Genomic DNA, 23600 nt, shown 5'->3' with positions numbered 1-23600 from the left:
TTAATATATATTTTTACTATCATATATCTGATAATACTTTGCTTATTCTAAGAAAAACTAGGATTTCTTTCTTTCTATTATGAAACCTTAGCTATACATTTTACTGAGACTTTTTGTAAATATAAGCTTGTGTAACAAATGCCGAAAGAAGATTTGGAAAAAGCCTCTCAAAATAAGGAGTTTGTAGAAGGAGAACACATGTCTGATTTTGAAGAGAGATATAATGAAATTTCTAAAGAGTTCCCAGAAATAAATGATGATAATGTAGCAAAGTTCTCAGAATGTGAAAATAAAACTATAGATGCTGAAAATATCGGCGATATTCAAAGTAAGAACTCAGAAAACATAAAAATTCCCCATAAATTTGACTACAGAAGTAGACTAATTGAAATTGAAGAGTGGAGATTTTTATGTTACGATTTTGAGAAATTTGATTTAGAAAAAGATCATTTAAAAATATTGAGTAAACTGAGAAAGGGAATTCCAGCTCAATTTAGAGGATTCATTTGGATGAAGCTGGCAGAAGTAGAAAATATAAAAAGCGAGCATAGCGAGAATCTATATTATCAACTATCTGAAATAAAAAATGCCCCATGCTGTGGTGATATATATAGAGATATAAGTAGAACTTTTCCAAGACATTCTTTATTTCGTGATAAAAATAATCATGGGCAAAATTCTTTGTTTTCAGTTTTAAGGGCCTATAGTCTATATAATCCGGATGTTGGTTACTGCCAAGGAATGGGATTTATTGTTGGTGTTCTGTTAATGTACATGTCAGAAGAGGATTCATTCTATATGCTAATTTCTATTCTTGGAAAGTATAAATTTTCTGGCTTGTATCTTCCAGGGTTGCCATTATTAAATACTCATTTAGAGAAGTTAAGAAAAATATTTAAGAAACGGATTCCAAATCTTTATAATCACTTTAGAAACGAAAATGTGGATGAAACTATGTATGCTTCCCAATGGTTTATGACTATATTTGCCTACAGTTTTAATTTGGATGCAGTTGCGAGGATTTGGGACCTGTTTTTCCTTGAAGGTGTAGACTTAATCTTCAAAATTTCCATTGCAATTTTGAAAATCTTGAAGAACTCTCTTTTCAATCAGTCATTTGAAAATATTTTGCATACTTTGAAGACAGCTCCTTATACAATAAATATTAATGATATTATTCAATGCGCACTAAGTTTCAAGTTAAACTACAAGGAGTAAATTATGTTTGCAATTTATCACCTTTCTATTGAAAAATCGCATATATATTATTATTTAGCTCTAGAAATATGAAAATATCTTTCAATCAAAACAACTGTAGAATTCTATTAATAGTACTCCTAATTAAATTTTAGAAATTCTCTATCGCATTGGCATTCCACCAGGCATTCCAGGCATACCACCAGGCATTCCGCCTGGCATTCCAGGCATACCACCAGGCATTCCAGGCATACCAGGCATTCCAGGCATTCCAGGCATTCCGGGCATTCCGGGCATACCGGGCATTCCACCGGGCATACCAGGCATTCCACCTGGCATTCCACCTGGCATTCCAGGCATACCGGGCATACCAGGCATTCCACCTGGCATCATTCCTGGGGCTCCTCCCTGCATATTATAGTTTGCATTGGGATCTTGACCCTGACTGTTATTAGATCTTGACTTTGTAATGAAGAATATAATTAATCCAATAAGAACAATGGCTCCAACACCAATACCAATCCATACATATTGATTGCTAGAATCTGTTGTTTCTGTAGTGTTTGACGTAGAATCGTTCTTTAAAATAGGGTTTGCAGCAGCCTCAGCATTTTTTTTAATGATTTCAATCCAACTCTCAACTTGATCAATAGTTATTTCTGTTTCTGTTGTAGAAGCAGTGTTGCAGTCGCATGTTGGATCAAAATCATCGCACATAGTATTGCATGACTCAAATTGTGAGTTCGAAAACAAGCTTGAATGCGCACTTAACTTATGAAGATTTCCGGAATAAGTAACTGAAAACGATTCAAGTTTGGAATTTCCAATTGATCGCATTTCCAAACCAAAAGTATCCCTATAAATGAGAACATGTTTAAATACTCGGAAAATTAAATTATTAACTTACTTAATTAACAAACATATTAGCGTAATAAATATTATCTTAATCATTTTTATTAATAGCTAAACATGAAATATTATTTGTTCAGAAAGACGATATTTCTGAACAAGTCAATTTATTTCAAATTGATCAAATGTTCAGCCTCTTTTACCAATTTCTGTTTTCAGTTATTTGGCTTCTTCAACTAGAATAGAATTCCAAATTGATATATCTTGAGTTCTTCCGAGAAAAACTCAATTGGGCAAAAATTTAACAATGAAAGATTTCTACTTAATCTTAATCTTTAATATATAAATTCAAGAAATTTTCTTTTATACGTATTTTCACTTTGCACATGTAAAGGCGGTTTGGTCTGCATGCAATAAAAGAGTAAATATAGACAAATATTATTTCGCTAATAAGATAGGCCTTTATAAGAAAATAATTAAATTAGCCATTTTACTTAAATCTGCTTTTACTTTGACGAAACTTCATCCAGTTTGTTAATAAGCTCGGAAATTGATAAGTTATTTAAACTTTCCAATAAATTTTTAGATGATTCCATATGAATATCAGATTCGATTACTTCAAAATTAGAATAATTCTCAAGTAATTCGCCATTTGAAACGTTGGATCTTGATGGCTCTTCTTTATAGGGAGACTTATTTTTTGTTTTCTCATTTTTATTGTACTCTTTCTCTTTTTGACGTAACCGGCACCATTTGTCAATACATTCTTTATTAGGAATTATTGAGTATCTTGGAAAATAATCATCAATCATGTGGTAACCGAGAAAATTCGAGTTTTCTCCAAATCCCAAAAAATATTTTAAAATATTGTTGACTAAAATTCCGGCAATAACGCTCGTTGTAGTAGATAGTGATGCTGCACAAGTCCTGGATGACAGTTTTTTCGAATTATTTTCATTTTCAGAGTTCATCACAATGGAGTTAATTTTATCTTCGCTAAAATTACTTTCAAAATTAACAAGAGGAGGTGCACAGCAATAACACGCAGTCATACCTGGGATTACAAATTGAATATGACCAGAAATTGCATTCTCAGAAATACCTGACTCGAACCATACTAAATCAAACTCATTACAGACTTGGCTAATAATACTTCTTGCAGAATAATTATCAACGCAAGATACTAGTAAGTCAATTTTCTTTGTTTTGAAAATATTATAAAAAATTGAATAGTCTTCGACAATATTTATGTTATATTTTTCAATGTTAATTTTTGGATTTATTAGCTTCAAAGTATCAACACATGCATCTGTTTTATACATACCAATATGATTCATATTATAAAACATTCTGTTCATGTTTGATAACTCAACAATGTCAAAATCAACTATTATCAGTTTTCCCACTCCGCATCTAGTCAGCATCTCTACAACAACAGAACCAACTCCTCCTACGCCTATAACAAAAATAGTTTTTTTCATAATAAGAGAATAATCGTCAACTACTCCCATATTTTCCAGAGCAGTTAGACGACTATATCTTTCATCAATAGAGTTTTCATCCGCATCGTTTCTGTCCATTTCTTTTGCTGTAACAAAAAAATTATAATCACTTAGATATTACCGCCCATTTTTTTTTGTTATGAAAAATAATTACCTAGCAAATATTTATTCTTAATAAGTTAGTTTTAAGTTAATGGTTATAAGATATGATGGAAGGACAAATTTGGAATGTGGTGCAATATCGGCTAATGTAGGCATTTTCAATAGTTTAAATGGATCTGCAGAATTTTCGATTGGGCTTTCTAAAGTTATAGCAACTGTTTGGAGGCCGGAGGAAGCATCTAGTAATAAATGTAAATCATACTTGGAAGTAATTTTAAGACCCAGAATTGGTCAACCTCAGGAATCACATAAACTGATTGAATACCATATTCTAAGACTCTTTGAGAAGGTTATAGACTTCAACTCTTTTTCCAGATGCGTTATTTCTATTACACTGCAGATTGTATCAGAAGACGGTCCGATCTTACCAGTCTGTATCAATGCAGCAGTTCTTGCCCTCATTGATTTGGGGATCCCTATGGAATTTTTCCCATTAGCCGTCTCAATAGCTGAATCTAGTCATTTCTACGGGGAAAGAGATATTTCTCATTTAATGCTAGACCCAACACAATCAGAATTTGAGCAATGCATTAGTTGTTCTACAATAGTTATAAATACAACGGAAAAGAACATTTTTTCCTGTATTACTAATAAAGGTACCGGTATTTCTCATAATGAATTATTAGATGAGATTCACCCCATCTCACTGTCGATTGCAACATCAAACAGTCTTATCAGACACTTATCAGAAATTTTGTTAGATAACATAAAATGCAAGGTAGTAAGACCGTATAATAACAATCTATTCTAAGAGAACCTCGGAAAATTGAATGTCTGAAAACAAAGTTAATTCTAGTAGCCTAGTTTTAAATTTATTTTCTAAATTCCTTTCGATAGCATTTACTCGAAGATGTAGTCAGATAAAGCAAGTTTGTATGACTGAATCTCCTCTGGTTTGAACCAAAGTGAAATCTCTCTCTTAGCAGATTCAGCAGAATCCGATCCATGGATCAAGTTTCTACCAGCTTGTTGACAAAAATCTGCCCTAATTGTACCTGGAGCGGCTTCGCCTGGACGAGTTGAGCCCATCATTTTACGAGCCTGGGCGATAACATCGACGCCCTCGAATACCATACAAAGAACTGGGCCTGTCATCTTTTCAATTAGACCAGGAAGGAATGGCTTCCCCTTGTGTTCAGCATAATGCTCCTCTAATATTGCTGGGGTAGCAATGGTTAACTTCATTGCTGCAATTCGATATCCGCGTTTCTCAAATCGAGAAATGATTTCTCCAACAACTTGGCGTTGGATACCGTCTGGCTTGATCATCAAATATGTTTGCTCAACTTGCATGTTTTTAATAACTGGTGCTGTTGAAACACGTGGGAAACTAAAACTCTGTTTATAGATGCTAATTTTGCTTTATTTATGAAAACCACTAGGGTTTGTTTTTTTTTTAACAAAATAATTAATAAAATAGAGAAAAGTAAAATACGTAATTTTCCCACTTTGTACAAAAATGTGAATTATATATGCTCGCCTAATTAATGCAATAGAATTTTCTTATTACCAGCTATATTTAGACTTAGGCCAACTATAAATTTATTTATGGTTTAATAAGCCTTGCCATAATAATATCGTACCTCTTATGAGACAAAATTTTGGCGCTAGCTAATAAAGTTTTTTTTTGGCGGTTCGATTAATTTATTTAATAATAAATTGCATATAAGTATTACACATTCAATAACGAAACAATTACTAAATAACACACAAATGTACTTGCAAATTCAAGTAAATTATCTGTTATAATTTCAGGTCTAATAAAGTTTTTTTCATTAGGTATACCCTAGCTCCCCTCATATAATCATCAGAAAATTCAATAAATTTGAGTTTTAAAGCAATCTTTAATAACAAGTACCAAGATTTCAATTGAGAGCCTAATAGCAATAGTTTTTTTAAGCAAATCGACTTATTCAGAAATGCGTAATGAAAGGAACATTTTCCGATTATTTGATTCAAAGTAGCTCAAGCTACAATCTAGCTGAAGAACTTCCTGAAGTTGACCTGCAACTTCTAAAAAAGAGAAATGCGGCGATTGAAAAAAAACTTGATAAAATTAGGAGAGAAAAGAGATCGAGCTGGAATTCCGCGCACGAAAAATTGCTAACTTGGTCTCTGTCAGGATTTAGTGTATTAATATATGGATTCGGCTCGAAAAGAAACTTCTTGGATGAATTTGTGAAAAAGAAAATAAATGGGAACTATGTTGCTCTAACTATCAGAGGCTATTTTAAAAATATTAAATTCAAAACCTGCCTATTTGAACTATTAAAAGCAATGGATCACACAGAAGATTTTTTAAAAGATAGCACTAAATCCTACAATAATTTCATTAGTAATGATTGTAGTATCGATTCAATGATTGCAAAGATTCAATTGTTGTATAACAATTCCAGTACATATTTCAAGAACATTTTCTTAATAATACACAGTATAGATAGTATATCAATTAGACAATATTTGCCTGCAATATCGCAATTATCACAGCTTCCATTTATGAGTGTAATTGTTTCGGTCGACAATATCAGATGGCCTCTTCTTTGGAATAATTCAATGCGCTGCAAAATGAATTTTTTATATTTGAAAGTATCCACGTTTGAAGAATATGATGTAGAGTTAGATCACTTATATGAGAGCCAACTTCCTCCATGGTTGGGAGCACTTTCTGATAATTCACGCGAGCAATGCAAATTAGAGCAGCTGAACTCGATATTAAATTGTCTAACACCTAGTCATATTCAAGTTGTAAACACTATTGCCACCTTGCAACTCGAATATGGACATGCTGCTGAAGACCAGCTTTTAAAAAGTCTTAAATCCTCTATGACTGTTACAACGAAAAGTTCTCTTTCACAGCTTTTAATCGAATTGTTCACTCATGACGTCTTGTCGAAGCAATTCTTAAATGATAGCGAGAACAAGAATGGCAAAGTTATATACAAATTGAAACTTTCCAGTGAGCTTATAAAAGAATACCTAAATAATCTCGTCTAAACGTAGAAATATACGCTTCAGATCTATACTAAATATTAACAAGTATTGATTCCAAGTATTACTAAACTTTACCTCAATAAGTGACATATTAGATTATCAGATACCAATATTATATCTACATCGTTTTGCTATTGCTTCCTAATATACAATTTTGTAGAAGTTGACACTAATTATATAAAGTTTAGTAAAATTAAACATTATTTTTAGTCAGTGTATAGTATAAGTTTTACAATAATTTAATTTACCGATGTTGTAGTGCAGTTACATCTTAAATTATTTCTTTTTGCTTTATTTGATGTTGTAGCCCTTCAAACTAATTGTACTAGGTGGTACTCATTTAACTTTCAATATTTAAATTGTACGCGTCTTGTCTAGACCAAATGAAAAACAATTATTTGAAAATACAAGGAAAAAGGAATGCTGAAGTAAACAAAAAGTACACAAGAATTGCGATATAAAATAACAATTAGTTACAGATAATAGAGGCAAGGTTTTATTACCTGTAGGTGATAGATGTCGAATTTTTAATATTCGAATGATATTAAGGGGTTAATGATTAATAAATTATGCTAGTGACTACCCGGAACTAAATTAATTAAGACTTTAATATAGAAAGTATATTAAAAAGGGTGTGAACTTCGAGAATATACTTAATATTACTTCAAGAGGTCGGGTGATCACAAATTATTAAAATATTGAATTTGTACAAGTATGAATAAGATAGCAAATATTATTGATGATAATAATAAAGGTTTCGAAGTAAAATCTAATGGAACTAAATTTGAGAGGGAAACCTCAGAACGAATTGGGACAGTAACCCAGCAAACTAATAATATTTCAGATGAGAAGAATTCCAGGTCAAATCACAGAAAAAATAAAGAGTCAATTTCTGATATGAAGGGGGATGGGGATCTTGAAGGGAGGATTCTAGAAAAAGAATTCACTGCAAATAAAAATTCTGAAAATTACTCTAATAACAAAAATGGGGTAGAACTTTATAGGTGTGATTTGGTTTATGTTTCATCTAGAAAAAAAGTCCCAATAACTCCGGTAGAAAGTTGTGAATTACAACCTATTGTGATTTTAAGAGACAAAATGGGCAAGCTTTGGGATGATGACGATGAAAACCCAGAAAATCCTGTAATCAGTGGCTTGGCTAGTATTCATTACCGCTGGAGTAGAGGCCCATCTCGTGCAGTTTGTACATTTCATCCAAGCCAAGTTGCAACATTACAATGTGCCACAACATTAAGATGCTTCTGCGGAGTTGGCTGCTATAAGCAAGGATTTGCTCAGTTAAGGCGCTTTTATGAAGTTAGGGGGATGAGTCCTATATCTCCGCATCCAAATAGCCATACTTATGGTGTTCCCTGTAGGCCGTTTCAATTTAATGACCCAGACAACTCCTTGAGAGACAGAGATGATGCCCATATTTCTCTCCTTTTAAAGACAGGATTAGTTCATATATCAACAGATCAAGAAGAGTGGATTCCGGTCGGTGACCAGAGGAATTATTTACCAGTTTCGGAAGATGTCGGTCACCAATTGAAATTGGAAGTCTTTTTAGTATTTAAGTCAGGATTAGATCCAAATTCAGAACTTTTTGAAAAATCTCTATCCGAAGCTAGAAGTTTTTCAGAAACTTATTCGCAAATCACTACAGCCTGTTGTGTTCCTAATCTTCCTCAAGCTCCTCCGAGGTGTATTTTAAATATGCCTAATAACCAAATGAATGGAGTTGGGATTCATCACAACACAGGAACGGCCATAAGTCATTCTAGATTTAAAGTCTTTTCTTGGAATGTTCTTGCAGAAATTTATGCCAGCCAAGAAGCATTTCCTCATTGCGATGCATACATGCTTTCATGGTCGTATCGTAAAACTAGAATTATTGTTGAAATTCTGAGTCATCAACCTGATATTGTCTGCCTCCAAGAAGTTCAAACTGAGCACTTTGACGACTTTTTCAAGCCCGTATTGCAACAATATGGCTATGAAGGTGTTTATAAACAAAAAACTACAGAGATCTTTACATCCGGAAGTGGAAGAAGGAAAGATGGGAAATATACTATGGATGGATGTGCTACGTTCTATAAAACCAATAAATTTATTGCTAAGGAAAACTATTCATTGGAGTTTTCCGCTCTTATCAAAGAAGCTACGCATAGAACCCTCCCGGCTGAAGTAAAGAATAATCCCGCAGCAATTAAAAGACTGCTTAAAGATAATGTTGCAGTTGTTATTCTTCTTGAATATCGTCAAAATGATTTAATTGGCTCAGATTCAAATCATTCCATTCATAATCAGCTAACAGGAAATTCGTCAGGAGTAAATAACAGAGGAATTGTTGGAATGAGTGGTACTAACTTGATGGTAAACAATGTTCAGAATCAAGCCGGAGTACTCATTCCATCATCGAATAACCAAATACAATCTGATCCTAAGAAATCGATGAATTCTTCTACTCCACTACAAGTTATTATTGCAAATACACACATAGTTGCAAATCCAGAAGCAAATGATGTAAAAATTTGGCAGGCGCAAACTCTAGTGTCAGTATTAGAAGAATATCTGCATGACTGTTACAGAAGACAGCCTGTATTACCTGGCCTTATTATTTGTGGTGATTTCAACAGTACGCCTGATAGTGCCTTATATCGTCTTTTAGCAACTGGAACCTGTGAAAAAACACACAAAGACCTTGCCATGGACCGTTATGGACTACTTTCTGATCTACAACTTGGACACTCAATGCGTTTACGCAGTGCATATTCTATGGCAAAAGCTATGGTTGAAGGTCACAACCCAAACATGCTCGTGTCATCTACTGAATCTCTTGAACCTGTTTTCACGAATTATACCCCAAACTATCTTGGATGTCTAGATTATGTATTCTATACTGATGAAAGACTAAGACTTGGAGGAGTTCTTGAACTTTTAGATGAGGAGGCCCTTATTCGTGAAGCTGCTGCTCTGCAACTTCCTGACTGGTCTCTGCCAAATCCTCAAAGACCGTCTGATCACCTTCCATTATTAACAGAATTTGAATGGAATATTTAATAATTTAAATTTAATTAATTATTATTTTGCTTATTTAGTTCTTAATATTAATAGAAAATATAATCTATTGATTTACTTTTTTTTACTGCATTATTTTAACCCACTTATTTGACTTGCCAGACTGCTTTTTCCAGGCGCCAATATCATGCAAATTTTAGGTTATTTTTTACCGAGCTATATTCAATAATGCTAAAAAAATGTAATGCATGTTAATTGACAACAGGTAATGATGACTAATATAAAGAGTTGCACTATAATTTCGTTGTTCTTAAACTTTAAAAATTCATTATAATTGTTGTACCGAATTAAGAAAACAATGAGTGGTTAGGAACAATTTTAAAGCAACCATTTTTCATTTTGTTTGTTTGATTTTGTCATTGTAAATTCTTCATATTATTAAAAGGCAACCTAAATTAATGGATTCATTATTTATTTTGACTTAAAGTAAATAATAAAGCTATAAAGATTACCAAAATTAATTTAAAAAATTAGTTTAACAATTGTTCAGAAAAAAAAAATGATATCATATAAAGAACAAAAATTAAATAATTTACCTGAGAACAAATATAAAAGTAGCCTTGGAAGTAATGACAGTTTTTTGGAAAGTCCAAATGAAGGAATGAGTTTGGAAATAACTTTTCTTATATCGAGCATTATAATTTGCATTGTGGTTTCCTTGATCAGCATTGTAACGCAAGGAAAAAATCAGATCAGGGTAAATTGTAGCGACCCAAATCACATTGTAGTAATGACTCACGGGTGGGCAGGAACTCCAGCAAATATGGACGTTCTTGCGGAAAGAATTTTAAATAAATATAATATTTTGGATAATAGTCAATGGACTGAAAATAATCAAATACAAAAATCTGAATGCATTTTAATTTACAAAATTCACTCAAATTGGGGATATTTCAGAAGCATTTTTATAACATCTGATGGTATTGAAAACGGTGCTTTAAGAATGTCAAAAGAGCTTCAACAAGTAATCATAAGAACGCCCTCTTTGGAAAAAATATCCTTCATTGGTCATAGTCTTGGTGGTCTTTATAATAGAGCAGTTCTTCCTTTAATGAGTAATTACCCTTTAGAAAAAGAAATTCAATCTAAAAATAGTACTGGTTTAATAGGTGGTCTCAAGCCAATGAATTTCATTTCAATTGGCACTCCACATAAAGGCGTACTAAGTGATGATTGTACTTTTTTTGGATTCGAAATTCTCAAAGTCTTATTTCCATGGAAGTGGATTTCGTGGCTACCAACTATTTCGCAGCTGTTATTGATGGATAAAAATAAGCCATTAATAGCAGATATGATGAATAATATGAATATGATTAATCCTCTCTCTTGGTTTAAACACAGACACACAATTGGGTCATTAAAGGGAGATTTATTAGTGCCACCAACTTCAGCATCTCTTCTGCCTTTCTGCATAGATAATGAAAACTTATCATTGGTATCATTCAATATCTATGAATTTGAGAGAAGGTATCAAACAAATAACATTTACAGGCTTAAAAACTTTAAACAAAACTACCAATTATATTCAAAAACTAATAAAAATCATTCAAATTTCGTTCCAAATATCATTAAGGCAAAAAGTGGTGAGAAAGATAATTTAATCGAATGGATAACAGTAATTGATTCTGGAAACGAGAAATCTTATGAAAATAAAAATGAAATTTACTATAGGAACATAAAAAATAGAAAAAAACTTATTAATTTAGTTAAAGAAAAATATCACAATTTTCTAAATCACAAAACATTGAGTGATGTATTTGATAAAAGCCCGAATGGTAATTTAGACAAACTTGTTTGGATGAAGACCTCTGTATTATTCAAAAGCAAAATACACCGGTTTTTCTCACATCAGTTAATGATGTTTTGTTTTGAAAACTGGGGTTATTTTCTTTTAGGAAATAATTTCCAGCTATTAGATCACATTATAGAAAATATGAAATTCTGAAACTAAATTAAATCACGTAAATTTTATCTTTTTATATTTCTAATTACATTAATTATATAATAAGAATTATCAAAAATAGAATTACAGAAATAAATAAAAGATATGTAAACAATTTTAATTCCTTCCATGCTTCAATTGGAATGATTATAATTTAATACTTGATTTTTTAACTTACTTGATATTCCTATTTGCTTCATCATCTTATCAAAAACAAAGTTCAACTTAATATCTGAAAAATTTATGTGAATCATGGAAATCATTGGATTAATAACTTACTTTCCTCTTCTACCTGATATATCATTCCTTCAATTAAATTATTTTGTTCATTCAATTCCTGAGATATTATTAATGCTGCACTATGAAGCTTTTTAGTATTTTGATGTATATATTCTAAATTCTCATCCTTGTTTGAAATTTCAATATTATGAAATTCATGCTCTAAGTTGTAGTTATTTATTGTTGCATGGCTATTCAATAAAAAGTCTCTATTTATTCTTCGTTGATTCTGAATTTCTTTTTCTTTTGCATGACTATATGTTAACCTTGCTTCTTCCTTGCAATTTATCATAATTTCATACTTATCTTTCAATTTTTTTTCTCTGCTATTTATTTCATCCCTATTTATTTCGATAAATTTTTCTGGATTGTTTTTAACATTATTGATTATATTATCCAGCAATTTATACATTTCTTCAAAACTTTCAATTTCCAAATTAATTCTTTCGTATAGGGATTCAACTTCTTTATGTTTACTGTAATTAGAAGTTTTGCATGCCTTCTCTTTAAAATCTTTACATTGTTGAATTATATTTTCTGAAATATTTTCAAGCTCACTAAAAATAATAAAACATGCAAATGAAAATATTTTTAAAAAATTAATCAATTTCCTTACCTGAAAGCTTTATAGTATGGATCTTTTCCCTGCATTTTTCAACTGAATTTAATCATTCAATCCGCATTCGAAGATAGTCTTTTTTTTTTAATTACTATTTCATAAAATCTCTGTGCGCAATAGATTCAGCCCCCAGCCCTGTATAATTCCAAAAAAGAAAAAAAAACATGAATAAAAAAATTAGAAAAAAAACAGGAAATTGATGAAAAGTTAATCATTCAAAATTCTAATCAAGCACCAACTACCATTGAAAAAAATATTAAAGAAATCACCACCCCCAAATGGCTGGTACATTTTACTAACCACAAAATTAATAGCAATTTCCGCCAGCTTGGAAAAAAAAAAATTAAAATTACAAAATAAACTTTTATTCAGTCTTGTTGAATACCAAAAAAAAATACATTATAACCTTTACCAAGCTGAAAAAAATAGTAATGCCCAATCAAACAATCTATCCAATTTACAGTTACTTTACGAAAAGGCAAATGTCCGAAATGTGCTGGTTCTGTCATGAGTTTTCTCAAAATGAATATAAAAAAATAATTTAGTTTAAAATTACTTGGTTTTTAAATACGTTTGAATTCTTAAAAATGTAAATTATATATTGTTTTTAATATAAGATTTAAATGATCGCGTATTGATTTTACTTGAGTAAGGTTCAATATTTTTAAAAAATTGACGGATGTTTATCTCATACTGAATTATGAACTTGGTATTCCGGTTTATCTTCTCTAGCTTTTATACGGTATTCATTAAGATAATTTATCTGACAATGATTAAAACACAGAAAAAGATTTTCACTTTGTATAATAATGCATTCAAGTATAAAAGTGAAATCAAGCCAATGTTGATATTGAATTTTTCGCTAAATTAATTGAATATTACTTAGGGGAAATTATTCATTAAGGTATTAGAGTTACGATTAACTCCTTCTTTGCTTATATTATCAGAAACATTTTTCAGTCTTAAATTTTTTACAATATTTATTGCATTTTCGATTCTATCAATTGAAACTGTATACTTATTTATGAGGTCCATTTCACCTTTAAGCATATCTTTTCTAAACTGGATTCTAATGTTTGGGACATTAGACCTCGAAATATCGTTGATTTCACAAGGTTCCAAATCATTTAAAATATTATATAGTGATTTATTTAAATGACTGTAGTTTTTCACACCTAACCAACTTGCCTTATATTTTGGTGAAAATCCAGACTGAAGAACCGAATTTCTTGCGATCTCGCAAAGGTCAATATTGTTCAATTTCCAAATATGAGAGGCAATAGAATACTCTTCGAGAAGAGATTCATCTGTGAAGTGAAAAATAAGGGGATCATCAGTTGATAGCGAGACATTTAATCCAACATTAAAAAACTTTGGGAATGGATTTTTCATTAACTCCAAAAACAACGCATTGTTAGAAACAGGAGAAACTGCAATGCCAATTTGTTTCAAGTAGTATAAATATTGCAATACTGGAGTTTTTTTTAGTAATATTCCGTGGTTAATAGAATCAGCTAATAAATACATTGTAGCTAAGTGTGAGATTTTTCCAGCTTCTCCACAATGAGGCCTGAACATCAATGGATTTAAACCTCTAGAGTATAAAAGTTGATTTAGCACTCGAATATTACTATAAAGATAGAAGCCCCAATAAGAGTATGGTGGGTTATCTCCTGATCTCCAATATTCTGGATAACAAAAGTTCGGGTTATCCATTGAATACTTACTTATTTGGCTTTCATCATCTACTGTATCCCAACCAACAATATTAGTAAGTAAAATAAAAATCAGGGGATTATCTTTTGGATTGATCAATGCTTCTATTAATGGGGAAAATATGTTTTCGAGCATTTCACTGAATGTTTTAACGCACCCATCTTTGTGAAAAATATTATAAAGTCTTGGAATCTGAATGATCCATCTTACATGTTTACAATATAAACCATTATTATATAGCCACTCTGCTAAAGTTTTCCATTCGCTCTTGTCTTTACCGTAGACACTGATTCTCCATTCCACAAATTGATAATGCGTAGTTTTCAAATCTTGAATTACTTCCTTTGTAATTTCAGCAAGATATTTTCCTTTAATTGGATTATTATATTTTAAGAATATATCTCTCATCAGATTGGAACCGAATGGATTATATTTCTCGTTAAATCTATCAAACCTTTGAAAACAGTTCCTAATTGCATCCATATTTAAGTGATCTATAGAGTTATTTTGATAGTCACAACCAAACACATTATTGAATACCTGCCCTAATGTACTTGGAGCATTATCATGATTGTAAAATACTACACGGTCCTTGTCTGAATTATAGCATTTCCTAATGAACTTAAGAAGATGCTGTTGGCTCATGCATGCTGAATGGTGAACATGTGTATCAACTTTATAAACATTATAGAAACCAGTCCTAATATTCTTTTTCGACAACTCATTTTCAAATTTTCCGTTAAAAAGTGAATATAATTGATAGCTTTGTAGTAAGAATTTTAATCTATAATATGTAAAACTCTTTACTATTGGACTATGAACCAGACTCATTATTCTTCTTAAACATCTTATGAATTCGTGCACAGACTTACTTTCAGATTCATATATTGGGAAACTTTTTTTCATGCATAGTGACTCTCCGGATTGTTCATTAAAATCACATTTTACGTCAAAATTCAAGTTTATGTCAGCTGTACCTGCTTTCTTAATTGCTTTGAATGTTATAGGGTTATAAAGTAAATTTCTATTTGAATACCATTTAATACTATAAACACCATTAATCATTTCATATTTGGCATCTATCTTTTCTGGTAAAGTATCTACCAATAATTCAATATCTAATATAGGGTTTCCATCTTGTAAATTCCCATAGTTGTGAGCTATTAAATGATCATGTTCTATTTTAGGTAGCTCGTAATTCCATTCGTCTCTCATTTTTAGTACCTCGTCAATCAAACCAATTGCAATATTCATTTCCTTATCGTATGACTTAGCAAAAACAATTTCTGAGTTAGGGATCAACTTGACATATTCAGTTTCGAGTTCATCATTTAGTATCCCTCTATTAAACTCGTCTAAAGTACTATTTGAAGCACTCTTTTTTAATTTGAATTCAGTATTAGAGTAGCGACTTGAAGTACTTCCAGTAAAGTTTAAGTCTTCCATTTGAGTTTTATCTGGATTAGATATATAATCGATTGAATTATCGTCCAAATCTGCGGAATCATGTTCGACCAAATCGGAATAATTAATCTTCTCAATCTTACTATCTGAGGAAGATTTAAAGAGAAAAAAGTCGTCAAAAGAGAGTGAAGCCTCTCTATTTTCTTTTGAATTAAGTATATTTTCTGTTAAGGTTTGCCCCATGTCAGACTCTGTGCAGTTCGTGGCTTGCACAGAGCGAATATCAACGCTATTTTCAGACATTCTTCAATTGAATTAAAGTTCAACTACAGATTATCCTTAAGATGCATGCTGATACCTGTTAAACGTATGAATTTCCCGAGATTTTTCAGTATTTACAATTCAAAGGGATTCGACTTGAATTAAAACTAAATGGAAACTAATTTATTCTCTCCTTAGGTCAAAAATATATATATGCACTGTCTTTATATTGGCGCCGAGTATGTGTTTGGCAAAGCTGGTGGAGCAATTTTTAAACGTTTAATTTTCTATTCTCTTATTTCCAGCTAAACGAACTTTTCATACTAAAGACATATATTTACAAATAAATTAGTAAATTTTAGTTCTATTTTTCAATTTTCAACATAAGCATTATCCATTTGTTTGATTTTTAACTCACTGTATAATTTATATTTCTACAACCATATGCATAGAAAATCACGGTTCTATTAATGTGAACGAATCGATGTATTCATATGGAGATACCATTTTAATGTATTGATCGTGAAGAGTAGGGGGGTCATCTAAGTGCATTATATTTGTGTAAGGGTCGCTAATTGAAATTAATGGCTCGGAGATTTTGTAATCTTCAAAAGAATTCATATAGTCTGCAACGCTTGAATTGCAAAGGCTTTCTTGGCCAATTAGATTCTCTGTACCACATATTTCCTCGTCAAGAATGACAGTTTGCCCATCTGTTGAATCATTTTGTACATTACTACCATTGGAACTGTAAAGATTGAGCACTTCATCTATATTCATCATATTTAACGCGGAGTCTTTATTTATAAACACTTGGTCATAGTACATCTTAAAGGGCTTGAACTCAATATTCTGAGAATACTCAGCCTCGTTAGCTTCAAAATCTTTATTTAGAGACAAATTCTCATTCATTGTTTGTAATGCATTTGGCTCTCCAGAGAAAGCATAGTCAGTATTAAAGTTATTGATATAGCTTTCATCCATTTTCATTCGAACTTGACTTTCAAGAAAATCCACATTTTCATTAGTATTTTGGGCATTTTCAGCAGTATATGAGCCGTCAATACATTCTTTTTGCGAGCTTTCCAAATTTGGGGTTAAAGATAAAAAGTTAGCATTCTGTTCTAGGTCAATTTCACAATAGTTCTCCGGCCCTCCTAAAGTTGTATTATTTTGAGAAAAAGTAGTAGATTGTGTAAGATATGTTGACACTGCTTCTCTATAAGCGCTTGTAACTTTTTCAGGAGAAACTTTAGAGTCTATACTTTTTACCCAATAATTGAGAGGCTTCAGCGATGATTCCATTCTACTTTTCTCATCAATACTATCTATTTTGTTTTTCACACTTGAATATGATGAATTTGCTTCTGTAACTCCACTATTATCAGCAAAGCCGTTAAATTTGCATTGTTCAGTTTGTGATTGAAAAATACAGGCATGCTTTAATGCTTTCTTTACTCCTCCATAAATCGTAGGATTAAATGATTTAGTGTTCATCTGATTTATAGCTCCTAAACGTTTATAAGAAACAATAAATACTCTTCTGCTAGGAACCCAAATAATTCTTTTAGGTAAAGGCTTGAGACGATTTGCTTGTTCATTTAAACTTAAAACACTATCGGTATCACTATCTTGACAAAAATTGATATTATTTTCAGCTTTTGTAAATGTGAAATGGGTTTTATTATTATTATTATTATTATTCCCTATTTTCAACGACGATCTTTTCCCATTTATCCCACATTTTGAATTTATTGATTGATTATTTGAAGATGAAACATTTTCTAAATTGCTACATTTGTTATTTATTGAATCCAAATAGTTATTAGCATGGTTTTTCTCATTAATTGATTTCTGTTTTTTTATCCATTTGATTGCCAGGTTAAATGCTTCTAAAACTCCTCTAGATCTGACTGAAAACCATGCTCTTCTTTTATTATAAGTTATGCTGAAACCTAACCTTTTTACACAAAACTTTATGAATGAAGAATAGGGAGGAACTAGAATAATTTCAACTTGCTGAGAAATTATCCCTATATCATCTGAAACGACTGTAAGTAATTGTTTGTTCTTACTGTTAATTTGATCTATGCTTTTGATCTCACTGCATTTATCAATAATTTCATGAATACTAACCAAGTCATTATCAGGACTTTCAGAGAAGCTATTCCCAATTTTTCTTGAAATATTCTGAGCTTCCATTTCGAACAATTCATGCTCGTATTCTTTATTCTTTACCTCTACAAATTCCTTTTGTCTCTTTTTCTTGTTACCAATTGAATTTGACTGATAATCCATGTTACAGTCTGCTCTGCTAGAGTTGTAAATGCACGAAGAGTTCATATCTTTAGACTTTGATTGATTTGCACTTTTGTATTTTATGGAACAAATGGTGATATAATTCTTAAAAAGTTCGAATGAGTCATTTTCATTTGTTACTCTTACTCCAACATATTCTTGTTCTTGAGCTATATGGTCATTAATACTTGCTTCCAGTGAAAAATTATTTCCTATTTCCTGCTTGCATATTCCAATATTCTTTTGAATATTATATCTCCAGGATAAAGTTTCTAGATCCCATTGAATTCCTTCAGGATAGGGTAATAATAATTGCCTATGCTGTTCAATTAACATGGGTATTGGAATTCTCAAATATTTATATTCTCCAACAAATTTTTCATTCATCCATTTTTCGAAAAAGTAGTAGAGTAAAACAGATTTGGAAATATAACACTTTCTTGTTAAATCTCCAAAATTGTGACTTTTATCATCTCTCACAAGCTGAAACTCACTGATTATCATTTCATTGATACTTTTTGAAACATAGTTTTTCACAAGTAAGGTTTCTATTGGAAAATTATGTGTTTGATCAGTTTCATTTTCATTTTGAATGGTTTCAATTGAAACACCTCTTTTTGATTTAAAACTAATTTTGTGTGTAGAAGCGAGGGCATAAAGCTCTCTATCACAGCTGGTACTTTTCCAACGATCAAAGTAATGAATTTGATTTTCTGTTAAACCGAGAATATTTTCCTTTTCACCTAGAACAAAAACTAATGCATTTTTGAAAATTCTTGTTGAAAATCTCAATTCACCATAGTAAAAATGATTAGACCCTGTAACTGCATTATTTTGACTTCTACTACAAAGACTGCAGTAATATTCGTTTGTACAATTTAAAGAATAAGGAACAGAAACGTTATTATTATCGTATTCATCATTTATACACGACTTATTCTTAGTGACCACTGTGCTTGCAGATGAAACTGAAACAGCTGTTGCTTCACAACTTTTTGGAGATTCTTTATAACTAAATCTTTCCAATTTTTGTTCAATCTTACGACTTCTACTTCTCAATTTCATAACTTCATCACCAATAGTAGGAATTAATAGATCCATATTGTTATTTACAGATAATACTAACTCATCTCCTGGATAAATACATACATTTGGATTTGAAGTAACATATAACCTGCCATCAATAACTTCCAGATGGCAATTACTTTCATCACTTTCTTTCCATGTTTTTTGGATAAATCCAAGAATACCAGTAATATTTCTTGTATCTATAACAACTCCATTATATCTCCAAATCCAATTTAAAGAACTATTTAATTCAGTATACTCAAATTCCTTACTCCTGAAAACTAAGCTATCCAAACTCAATAATTCTCCATAAATTTCGCCTATTATTATTATTTCATTGTTTCCATTTATTGCTTTATTTCCAATGTATCTAACACCATATCTCAAGTAATCTTCGTTACCTATTTTCCCATGTTCCTCATAAAGTCCTAAGTATGGAATCCCCAGTTCATTTGGAGACCAAATAATATTTCTTCCGGTTAATTTTTTAATTTCATCTCCTGTTTTTTGTTCTATTATCATTTTTTGTTTTGGCAGAAACTATATTCAACGATTTAATTTGTTTATTTTACATAAGTTTTTTACACATACAATTGAATTTCATTTAATTGAGCTCTCTTAATTAATCCAGATTAATGTTAAATTTAAGTCATCAATTTATTCCTCCACTACTTTTTCATTTATTTCCACCACTTTTATTCCATTAATAATAATTTTTTAAACTGACTGCCGAAATTGTCAGCTTATGATTTTTTTAAAGTTTTGTGGGTACCAACCACCAAAATTAATTACACGTCGCCACGATACATAATGATATTGTATAATTATTTATAGAAATTTTCATATTGAGATATATAAATATAATTTTTTCAAAATTTCTCTAATTAGTTTTTTAAAATTAATATATATTTATATTTTTCCCACAGTTTTTATTGCATGCATGCATTTATTTTAGCCAGGGGGGGAGGGAAACAATCCCACATCCAAAATAATATTAACAAAAAGAAAAAAACGAGAATTTTTTATAAAAGCTTACATAATAATCAATTTAATCACTGAAAAAAGAAGCAATTTTGAGGATTTAATTACAATATAAAGAAAAAAAATTATTTATTTAAAACATTTGCGAGTGATAAAATAAATATTTATGAGATTTGCCAATAGTAAATATATATTGGAATTTTATTTACATCTGTAAATAAATATAAATTAAATTTAGCTTCATTATTAAATTATTAAATTGGTCAAGAATTGTTTTAATGAATCAATTAAATAAAGAAATAAAGCTATGTGGTGTATTTGAATGTAATTATACTGACACTGGCGGAGAAATTATTCATATTTCTCCCACAAATAATTACTATTCAAATTTAAATATTAATGAAGAAATTACAAAGGTTTTACTTCCATATTATATTGATGTGAATTTTGATGGAATAAGCCAGTTTGAAAGCCAATATCACTTGGTTTTAAGATTTAATAACACATCTGAAGACATCATGGTAAGATTACATAGGATGTATATAGTTCACGAGGGTATTCCTGTTCAAGTCCACAATCTAAATTGTTATTTACTTGGAAAAAAAACAAAAATTAGTAATGATATGAAGTTAAGTCTACTGGGTTCCTCTTCAATAAAAAACAAAACACAATATTTCAAGTCGATCAGAGTAGTTATTAAAATTGAAAATCCGGAAAATGATGCAAGCGAAAGATTCAGTAATACAAATTCGATCAGAATCTTGCTAGATTATTTCATAGATTCTAATGATTTAATTGCAAGCATTAATGTAATTCAAAATGATTTAAAAGACATTAATTACATAAAGGATTTACCTATTGAGGAATCTGAAGAGGCGTTATCGGAAACTTGTAGTGAAGACCATTCATTTACTCCAATTTTAATGCCTACAATGGGGCATAGATAAGGATAAACGAATTTAGAAAATAAAAAATAAGTTATAAATATATATAAAATTACTTTTGTGGATTCATATTAACAATATTTGCTAGGCATTTATTAGTATTAAACAAATATCTATTAGTTTTGCAAAACAACAACTTTTGCAGACATAATTGGTGTTTCAATGAAATAATTTGAATTGGATTTTAAGTCAAATTTATTATCATGCTTAGTTTTGCTATCATGATTCTTATTTTCCAATGAGATTGTTTTTATATTATACCCATTAGATGTTTTTTGTGTGTTGTCTTCAATTAATGATTTTATATTCTCAGATTCACTATCTGATTTTAATGAAACTTCATCATCCATCAAAGTTTGATTTGAAAGGCGAGGTTTGCTGTCTAAAAAATGAAGATTTGCAATATTGGAATTGATATCAATACTTCCTCCAATAATTCTTATATTTGATTTATATGATTTAATATTTTCGTATTCATAAGCTCTTTCATCCTTCCCAGCAATAACTTGAGTATTAAAATATAAAGTCCATCTAGCATATAAATAGAAAATTTTCAAAGTTCCAATTATATCTTGAAATCTTAATATTGCAATTGAGGAAATTGAGAAAATTAAACCAGTAAGATGATTATTTAGCCAAGTTGACCAACTATTTTTTAATGATGTGCTTAAAAGTGTTTGGAATCCTTGAACTGACATCAGTCCTGCTAACCCAAAGGTTTCCGCATTGTTAATTTTACACCTCTGGTAAATTCCAAGCATTGAAACGACCGAAAATATAATGGTGACAATTTCTATCTTGCCAATGTCGAAAAGAGATTCAAAAATTGATCCAATCAAGCTTAAATTGGAAACATTTCCATCAGTTGAAATTAATCGTGAAAACTTCAAATAAAATATTGCTTTAATACCAATACAAGTAGGTAGTACTATCAAGATTTGTCCTAAAGTCATGAAGAGATGAATATATATATTACATAATTTCCTATTTAAATCATCGATCGGACTGATTCTGGTGAATACAATGTTAGATTGTGGATTTGATTCAATTTTATCTGCTAATAGCTCACTTAAGATTCGGTTACAAATTATGTGGAAAAAAACTTCATGTAAACAAGGAAGTATTAGTGTTGGAATAAGTCCACACAAAAAGAAGCTGATAGTTGTTTTCTCAAAGTATATTAGCATTCCTTTAATTGGAGTGGCTGAAAGAAGTGAAATGAAGCTCAAAAAAATAATCAGTAAATTTTTATAAGAAATTTGATTATCAGCAATCATTCTTGACCTTTGAAATAATTTTTCGGATTCAAGCTTAATATTTTCAGTTATTCTGCTGCTTTCAAGTGCTGAGAAGTTTGTAACATTAGTTGAAGTATCTGATCGACCATTATAGCAAATACCTAATTTAGTATAAATCATTTTGTCCTTTGAAGACTTTGTGAAGTGATATTCTTTATTTGATTTATATGTAAATATAAAAAGTATTATCAGGGAAATTAGTGGAGTGAAAGGCTGGGACAAAGAAATTATTTGAATTGGGAAAAATTTGTCTACCAATGGTTGGGATATTGTAAAAATACTAGAAATAAACATCCATATAATTAGGGATAGCTTTGACTTTTTAGAAAGACTAGCAAAGATATTGCTTTCATTGTTTGTTGAAGAGTCCAATGAACCAAAATCTCTTAGATATCTTTTTGTAGTTGATAGCATATTAATTCTTCTTTTTAAATAATGAATTTCAAATAACAAAAATATTAACAATCCATTCCCGAAAATAGATCTTAAAATAATAAAGTCAATCATGCTCTTTCCAAAATTACTCATCAAAGCCTTGTGAATTAGTGACAATGCAACCCCCCCTAAGAACACAAATTGATTTTCTATGATTGGCAAAAGCACTTTTTTTGGATGCGGTGGTAATTCATTAATTAATTTTTGTCTTTTTACAAAAAAAGAATTTCCATTCATTAATTCATTATTGAATAATTTTCTATCATTTCTTCTTTCTTCAATTACTGCCCTCCTATTATTTACTGAGAAAACTTTTCTAGATTCGAGCTGAATTTTCTCCAATACTATTGGCCTATTTGACTCAGTGGAACTCATTTTTTTTTTCTAGATTTAAGATCAGTAAAAAAAGAGGGAAACTGTTTATATTACCACTTTCAATTTTCTGATATTAAGATATTAAAAAAAATTTAATAATTGAATTTTTTTTTTCTTTCACACACCAAAGAATTTAATCCATTAAAAAATAATGCTTGTGCACACCAAATTTTCTTATTTTTTTTCTTGTAAATATGT

General features: G+C 30.5%; 13 protein-coding genes across 13 annotated transcripts; 6 read left to right on the top strand and 7 right to left on the bottom strand.

Annotated features, from left to right (window-relative positions):
• Positions 1–138: 138 nt before the first annotated feature.
• On the top strand, positions 139–1218 carry cgd4_1980 (TBC domain containing protein; the record flags this gene model as incomplete). The annotated part of the gene is made up of 1 exon (XM_625792.1): positions 139–1218. The coding sequence occupies one exon, from the start codon at positions 139–141 to the stop codon at positions 1216–1218; it is 1080 nt and encodes a 359-aa protein (XP_625792.1).
• Positions 1219–1359: 141 nt separating this feature from the next.
• On the bottom strand, positions 1360–2034 carry cgd4_1970 (protein with central transmembrane domain followed by gly-met-pro repeat; the record flags this gene model as incomplete). Its single annotated transcript, XM_625791.1, has 1 exon — positions 1360–2034. One exon carries the CDS (start codon positions 2032–2034, stop codon positions 1360–1362), a length of 675 nt encoding a protein of 224 aa, XP_625791.1.
• Positions 2035–2552: 518 nt separating this feature from the next.
• On the bottom strand, positions 2553–3665 carry cgd4_1960 (ThiF/moeB family; the record flags this gene model as incomplete). The annotated part of the gene is made up of 1 exon (XM_625790.1): positions 2553–3665. A coding segment is annotated over one exon (1113 nt), but the record flags the coding sequence as incomplete, so codon positions are not given.
• A 61-nt stretch (positions 3666–3726) lies between these two features.
• On the top strand, positions 3727–4461 carry cgd4_1950 (RPR46-like RNAse PH domain; the record flags this gene model as incomplete). The annotated part of the gene is made up of 1 exon (XM_625789.1): positions 3727–4461. A coding segment is annotated over one exon (735 nt), but the record flags the coding sequence as incomplete, so codon positions are not given.
• An 89-nt stretch (positions 4462–4550) lies between these two features.
• On the bottom strand, positions 4551–5072 carry cgd4_1940 (putative nucleoside-diphosphate kinase; the record flags this gene model as incomplete). Its single annotated transcript, XM_625788.1, has 1 exon — positions 4551–5072. A coding segment is annotated over one exon (522 nt), but the record flags the coding sequence as incomplete, so codon positions are not given.
• Positions 5073–5636: 564 nt separating this feature from the next.
• Positions 5637–6704, top strand: cgd4_1930 (possible origin recognition complex protein subunit 2, orc2; the record flags this gene model as incomplete). Its single annotated transcript, XM_625787.1, has 1 exon — positions 5637–6704. The coding sequence occupies one exon, from the start codon at positions 5637–5639 to the stop codon at positions 6702–6704; it is 1068 nt and encodes a 355-aa protein (XP_625787.1).
• Positions 6705–7415: 711 nt separating this feature from the next.
• On the top strand, positions 7416–9764 carry cgd4_1920 (hypothetical protein; the record flags this gene model as incomplete). The annotated part of the gene is made up of 1 exon (XM_625786.1): positions 7416–9764. One exon carries the CDS (start codon positions 7416–7418, stop codon positions 9762–9764), a length of 2349 nt encoding a protein of 782 aa, XP_625786.1.
• A 517-nt stretch (positions 9765–10281) lies between these two features.
• cgd4_1910 (conserved hypothetical protein) lies at positions 10282–11727 on the top strand (the record flags this gene model as incomplete). The annotated part of the gene is made up of 1 exon (XM_625785.1): positions 10282–11727. The coding sequence occupies one exon, from the start codon at positions 10282–10284 to the stop codon at positions 11725–11727; it is 1446 nt and encodes a 481-aa protein (XP_625785.1).
• A 256-nt stretch (positions 11728–11983) lies between these two features.
• cgd4_1900 (hypothetical protein) lies at positions 11984–12415 on the bottom strand (the record flags this gene model as incomplete). Its single annotated transcript, XM_625784.1, has 1 exon — positions 11984–12415. One exon carries the CDS (start codon positions 12413–12415, stop codon positions 11984–11986), a length of 432 nt encoding a protein of 143 aa, XP_625784.1.
• A 1089-nt stretch (positions 12416–13504) lies between these two features.
• cgd4_1890 (adenosine monophosphate deaminase 2) lies at positions 13505–16045 on the bottom strand (the record flags this gene model as incomplete). The annotated part of the gene is made up of 1 exon (XM_625783.1): positions 13505–16045. One exon carries the CDS (start codon positions 16043–16045, stop codon positions 13505–13507), a length of 2541 nt encoding a protein of 846 aa, XP_625783.1.
• A 414-nt stretch (positions 16046–16459) lies between these two features.
• Positions 16460–19891, bottom strand: cgd4_1880 (hypothetical protein; the record flags this gene model as incomplete). The annotated part of the gene is made up of 1 exon (XM_625782.1): positions 16460–19891. One exon carries the CDS (start codon positions 19889–19891, stop codon positions 16460–16462), a length of 3432 nt encoding a protein of 1143 aa, XP_625782.1.
• A 737-nt stretch (positions 19892–20628) lies between these two features.
• Positions 20629–21297, top strand: cgd4_1870 (hypothetical protein; the record flags this gene model as incomplete). The annotated part of the gene is made up of 1 exon (XM_625781.1): positions 20629–21297. One exon carries the CDS (start codon positions 20629–20631, stop codon positions 21295–21297), a length of 669 nt encoding a protein of 222 aa, XP_625781.1.
• A 113-nt stretch (positions 21298–21410) lies between these two features.
• Positions 21411–23402, bottom strand: cgd4_1860 (hypothetical protein with 10 transmembrane domains; the record flags this gene model as incomplete). Its single annotated transcript, XM_625780.1, has 1 exon — positions 21411–23402. One exon carries the CDS (start codon positions 23400–23402, stop codon positions 21411–21413), a length of 1992 nt encoding a protein of 663 aa, XP_625780.1.
• Positions 23403–23600: the final 198 nt, after the last annotated feature.

This window comes from Cryptosporidium parvum, chromosome 4 (genome assembly GCF_000165345.1).
Source record: "Cryptosporidium parvum Iowa II chromosome 4, whole genome shotgun sequence".
NCBI classification, from domain to species: Eukaryota; Apicomplexa; class Conoidasida; order Eucoccidiorida; family Cryptosporidiidae; genus Cryptosporidium; species Cryptosporidium parvum.
Note: the sequence above shows the minus strand (reverse complement) of the source record. Positions and strands in the feature narration are given on the sequence as shown.